The sequence below is a fragment of the Dendroctonus ponderosae genome, unplaced genomic scaffold (assembly GCF_020466585.1).
Source record: "Dendroctonus ponderosae isolate FM_Combo_2020 unplaced genomic scaffold, Dpon_F_20191213v2 Dpon_F_20191213_4, whole genome shotgun sequence".
NCBI classification, from domain to species: domain Eukaryota; kingdom Metazoa; phylum Arthropoda; class Insecta; order Coleoptera; family Curculionidae; genus Dendroctonus; species Dendroctonus ponderosae.
Window position 1 is genome coordinate 2,333,432 of NW_026018611.1, and position 5,273 is coordinate 2,338,704.

General features: G+C 37.2%; 2 protein-coding genes across 2 annotated transcripts; one reads left to right on the forward strand and one right to left on the reverse strand.

The window, feature by feature from the left end:
* Positions 1-180: 180 nt before the first annotated feature.
* On the forward strand, positions 181-1,588 carry LOC109543777 (dynein light chain 1, cytoplasmic). The gene is made up of 4 exons (XM_019913646.2): positions 181-351; positions 706-841; positions 1,050-1,181; positions 1,246-1,588. Exons 2-4 carry the CDS (start codon positions 734-736, stop codon positions 1,273-1,275), a joined length of 270 nt encoding a protein of 89 aa, XP_019769205.1. The 5' UTR covers positions 181-351; positions 706-733; the 3' UTR covers positions 1,276-1,588.
* A 1,095-nt stretch (positions 1,589-2,683) lies between these two features.
* On the reverse strand, positions 2,684-4,012 carry LOC109543766 (N-lysine methyltransferase KMT5A-A; the record flags this gene model as incomplete). Its single annotated transcript, XM_019913624.2, is given in 5 exon segments — positions 2,684-2,867; positions 2,923-3,027; positions 3,080-3,270; positions 3,329-3,492; positions 3,697-4,012. Coding segments are annotated over 5 exon segments (579 nt in total). The 3' UTR covers positions 2,684-2,758.
* Positions 4,013-5,273: the final 1,261 nt, after the last annotated feature.

Genomic DNA, 5,273 nt, shown 5'->3' on the forward strand with positions numbered 1-5,273 from the left:
CCGTAAAGGCACCCATTTAATTAAACCTAATAAGCAGCAATAATGTTAATTGGATGGATACAGTGAAATATGGGGAAAATTTCGAGCGCACGGCACTGGGACGCGACAAAAGGTGCCGACCAATCACGCGCGTTTCGCCAGAAGCCTCTGCCAGATGCCTCTACAACCAGCTCACCGATTGACGTTATTTTTATCAGTTGATTTGGTGTTGGAACGACAAGAAAGCTACGGTCAGTGAAAAAAATAGTTGAATATCGATTTTTTTCAACAAAATAAATAAATTTAAAGTCGCGAGAAGTCACCGGGAACATTGCGTCACTGGTTTTCGGCGGAAAAACTGTAAAATTTCACGTAAGTATTCACATTTCGGTTGAAATGTTTGGTCGGCCCCCCTGTCGCAAACGTCTCGATCGTGTTTTCTCATATCGCATGCATCGCTTTGATGATTTAGGGCAGATATTGATAAAACATAAATATTCGGGGCCTCCTTCGTGCCAGTTCCAATAGTTATAGGTATGGGCGAAATTGTGGCTCATGCCAAGATCCGGATTAAGAGTATTAGTGCCTACAAGAAAACAACACACCCCCAGCAAACGTACGATCTTCACAGGCCTGCCCCATCATTACCCAGCACTTTCTGTCCCTCCACCAACCATTATAAATCCAAACAGTTTACAAACGGGGTTTTTTTAATCATTTTTGCAGGTTAAATTCGCCCTCAAAAGTTGAGAAGATGACTGACAGGAAGGCTGTTATTAAGAATGCGGACATGTCCGAGGACATGCAGCAGGATGCAGTTGACTGTGCCACCCAGGCCATTGAAAAGTACAACATTGAAAAGGTAGGACTTCATCAACATCAACCAAAATTCAGCAGGAGCTCGGCTAAAACTAAACTGCAAATGCGTTTCGATAAGAACAAATACTGCTGACAACTTCTTCTAGTGCTATCTATGCTTTACCAAGCGCATCACTGTGATAAGATCAGTATTGACCATTTAGTGAGAAGGTCGGCAGTTGGATCAGACTCTCATAGTTTTTTTGTTGTAGGATATTGCTGCATACATTAAGAAGGAATTCGATAAGAAATACAATCCCACGTGGCACTGCATCGTAGGCCGAAACTTTGGCTCATATGTTACGCACGAAACTCGTCATTTTATTTACTTTTATCTTGGGCAGGTAAGTTCATGTTGATTTGTTTGATTTAGAAACAACTAACTTGACTGGTTTGCTTCATTTTCAGGTGGCAATACTTCTGTTTAAGAGTGGATAAGCTGGCAATAAGGAGCTAAATCTCATTCCTCCGCCCCCAAACCTTTTCCTAAGCAGTATTCTTCAAATCCTTTTCACCAAATGACTTATCCTTTCTAAATTTATAATATCCTCTAAAAAGTTCATTCCGATTTGATTTATGTAAATTATTTTATAAAAGTTTTAGGAGCATTTTCCGAGCTAAATATGAACAGTCATTGTTATTGATTAGCACTTGGGGTGGTACGCGAATTAGATCGGAAATATGTTAAACTTGACGTTTTTTTAGTTAGCTATACATAACGACCTTTGAATAAATTAATTTTGTTACTACATTTTCTTTTCGTTTTTCTTTTATTTTTGGCGAATTCCAGGGCACGTACGGTGCTTGTTGACTTGGTACGCGGGCTGTTCTTTAGTGCTGTTACTGTGTATATTACTAGATTACGGGGAAAACGTTAGTACATTTATTATTGCCTCTTTTGGCGACGGTTACCTGTTGGCGTAATAAGAACTTAAAAGTTGCCTAATTTGTTAATGCAAAACGCACAACATAAATAGTTCCGTGCAACCTTTTGTTATGTTAAATTTGCCGGAATCATTGTGAACTGCCGATGAAAAGGAACATTTCGCCCGCTTTTACAGCCCCCAAAAATGTAATGCTGGGTGTGTAAACAGTGTTTAAAATGGACCCGATTTCTATTGTTATACATGTTGTAGATCTCTTGTAGGTTTTTTCTCAGATTCCTTTGATACACCCCGTATGTTTGATCGATATTTTCGTTGCATCATGGACGTTATGTAAAAATTAGGAGTTTTTTTCGTGAAGACTAACGAACAATGTATTCTTTAACTGTGCTGAGTGAACTCGCCATGTTAGGCTTTCACAGCGCTTTCGTCCATCTATTCTAAGTTTGGAACGGTTTTATTATAGGTATTTTGGAAAAGTCGGCAGCTGTGTTAAAGAGTAGGAAAATGGTATTTTTACTTCGTTTTGGCAATGTTTCAATTTTATGAATGAAGACAATGTTTATTGCAAACTATCTATTTTCAATGTTACAACCTTGTGTCATTCTTAATGTATTTCAATATAACAAATTAATGGATTACTTGTCTTAGTTTGCCTTCGTAAAGTGCCCTGTATATGTATATAGTCTATGTTGATTTGATTATAAAGAAACTAGTATTACACAATTTAAATCATCTTACTGACACCAAAATTGAGTTCCGTACTGATTCACAATTATTACTAACTTTATCCAATCATCAATAAGTGGCCACCAAAAAAATGGCCAATCTTGCTCGGCAAAAAATGCATGCCTAGGCTTAAAGCAGCAACAACGCTACACATAAAAACTGATGAAGGTGGAAAAATACACCGAAACGTATTTTGATTGATAAATAGAGACAATAAATTACTGAAACCCAGGAATGAATTTGATTTGGAATTGAAACAGTCAGGAAAGTATATATAAATACTAAAATAAGCAGATCTATTGCGTTTCTTATTCTTTTAACCATGGGTGATATTTGATGGACTCCCTACTGCGGTCCCCATAATCATAGAACAGTTCTTGCCCTTTTTTGATATTGTGTCTTGCCAGCAGCACCAATCTATAAAAAAATCTGCTTTAGTCCGACTTATATGCTTGGTAGTGGGTTTGTATACCTTGGCAAGCCATCCACAAGTATGGATTTGGTGTATAGGTTACTGCTGGTTCTGGAATGGTTGATCAATCTCCCCAATCGTCCCGTTTCTTGTGTTGCGTCAATGCTAGAAGAAATTGATTAAACACATGCATTTCGCTGATTAATAAGGTGCTAACCAAAACGTCCGATCCTTGTATTTAAAATAATACATATAACAGCCAGTAGTTTCGTCTCGGGCATAGTGTTCTTCACGCTGATTCGCTTCCAGTAAACTAAGAAAATCGCCACTGTATTCCACTACGAACGAGTCCTTTTCGAAGTTCCTAGTTGCGAAGACACTTCTTCCCTTGTTTTCAGTCAGTCGGCACTGAAAAGAAAAACTCTTAGAATCGTTTGGTCATTGCTAAGTATCTTTATGTACCCACCTCTAGGCCGTCTTCAGTCTCGTTTCTCAAATAGTTTTCAAGCGACTTTTGCTTTTCCCTTAAAACCTGCATTTTTGTCTTTCTATTAGACTTCCTTAGTGAAAAATATTCTGTTAGCTTGCGGCTAGGCCTATATTCTTCATTTCCTCGACTTTCTTTCGGAGCTGAAAATTAAATTTTGGATACAATATGGATAATACTCATTTACTGCTGCAGCTGATCGCAGCACGAGATCTTTGAGTATTAAAGCATGTTTTAACAAAACTACCCCAAAATAATCTAGAATGAATAAATCGGAGATTTGGATGTTCTGGGATAGATTTTAGTTGCGTGTATAAGATTTACATGCACATGTATTTCTTAATTACCTTTGACCATGTTGCAGTGATGATTAAGGCCGCTTGACTTCTTTCACTGAAAAATGCTGATCTGTTTGTACAACTGCAGTGTTTTTTACAATTTAAAGACAAAAAGCTGTATAAAGAAGCAGAGTTTTATTGAAGAAAATCCGAACTTCCTCACAATGCTATGGTTTGTTTACAACTAATTTCACTAAACATGGCTGGGCGACGTTGTCGGTTAATTACAGTTTAAGCATATTTTAAGTACATTTTAATTGGCAGTGGCACGCGGGTTATGATTGGTTCAATTACAGTGTTAATAAGCGGGTTATTTAAACTGAGCCTTAGTTAGAATACAAGTCGCCTAATATTGAGATTTAATGAGGAGAAACATCTCTTCCACAATTTTATTATTTATTAAAAAAATAGTTCCAAATTAAAATTGAATTTTTTTAGATTTTAATAGAACTGTATTTTGTGTAGTTTATTTTATGTTTTTTTCAGACGCCGTTAAATACTAGACATTTATAATATTATTCCTTGTTCCCGACGGTTACACATCTCCGATCTTTGCGGGTGGTAACAAAATGCATATTCTGACCTTCTTACGTCGAAAGCACAGATCACAGAGCAACCTCTGTGATCTGTGGCCGAAATGACGAAGATATCGTCGGTTAATCGTTGAGCGTTGACGATTTCTTCCTTATTATTAACCCAAACAATTTATAAATGCACATTAGTGACCTTCTTACGTCAAAAGGAACCGACTGAGCTCAAAAAACATGCTGTGATATTTTGATTTTTGTCCAAAATGTTCTCAAAATGTCTTAAATTGTACATCATTTCCATTTCCCGGACGCGAAGAATGCATCGAACTGATTAAAAAGCATGCGAGAAGTTTCAGATGGAATGCACTCTTTCCTTGGTCACCCTGTGCTGTTGTTTTCCAATATACCGGGTCTCAATTTGAAAACTCCCCGCTCTTAATGTCCCGCCAACGATTTAAGTCGCAAAAATCATCAATATTTCCTTTACAATCGCTAAGTTTCTAGTTTTCAAGTCACATTTTCGGGTCCTTCAATCCTTTGACACGCAATTCCAACAAATAAGACACTTTTTCCAAAACGAATGTGTTAAAACCGGTCAATTTAAAACTTCAATTGCAATAAATACTGCTTTACTGACAACTGATTTCAAAGTTGATGTGTTCATAATCACTCGTTGTCATGACAAATGTCTTGTATTCAAAGAGTCGACAAGCGATTGGTCGGTCAGGTTTATGTGTATCTTGGAAAACACGTCACCAGGGACGGTTTCTTGGCAACGAAGGTTGTTGAATTCTTCGAATGGCGCAAAGTGCTGATTTTATGTGGAAAATATTCCTTGTGGAAGAAAAGAATTATTGACGAATGGGTGTGAGTGAAATATTGATTTTTGTCCGAAAATTTTCCAAGGGTGGGGTCGATTTTTTGAAAAAATTTAAATTTTGTGGGTGCCGCAACAAACGTTACCCAAACTGCAACAGTTTTGAAGAAATGCAATAACAATAAATACATTTTAATTTCGTTTTTTGTGCGATGTGGAAGATGCAAATGCTTTGGTTT

Excerpts from the sequence above, each read along its gene's own strand:
- LOC109543777 (XM_019913646.2), top strand. The coding sequence starts at position 734 with ATGACTGACAGGAAGGCTGTTATTAAGAATGCGGACATGTCCGAGGAC. Across the intron at positions 842-1,049 it reads AAAAGTACAACATTGAAAAG|GATATTGCTGCATACATTAA; the intron begins GTAGGACTTCAT and ends TTTTTGTTGTAG. Across the intron at positions 1,182-1,245 it reads TTTACTTTTATCTTGGGCAG|GTGGCAATACTTCTGTTTAA; the intron begins GTAAGTTCATGT and ends CTTCATTTTCAG.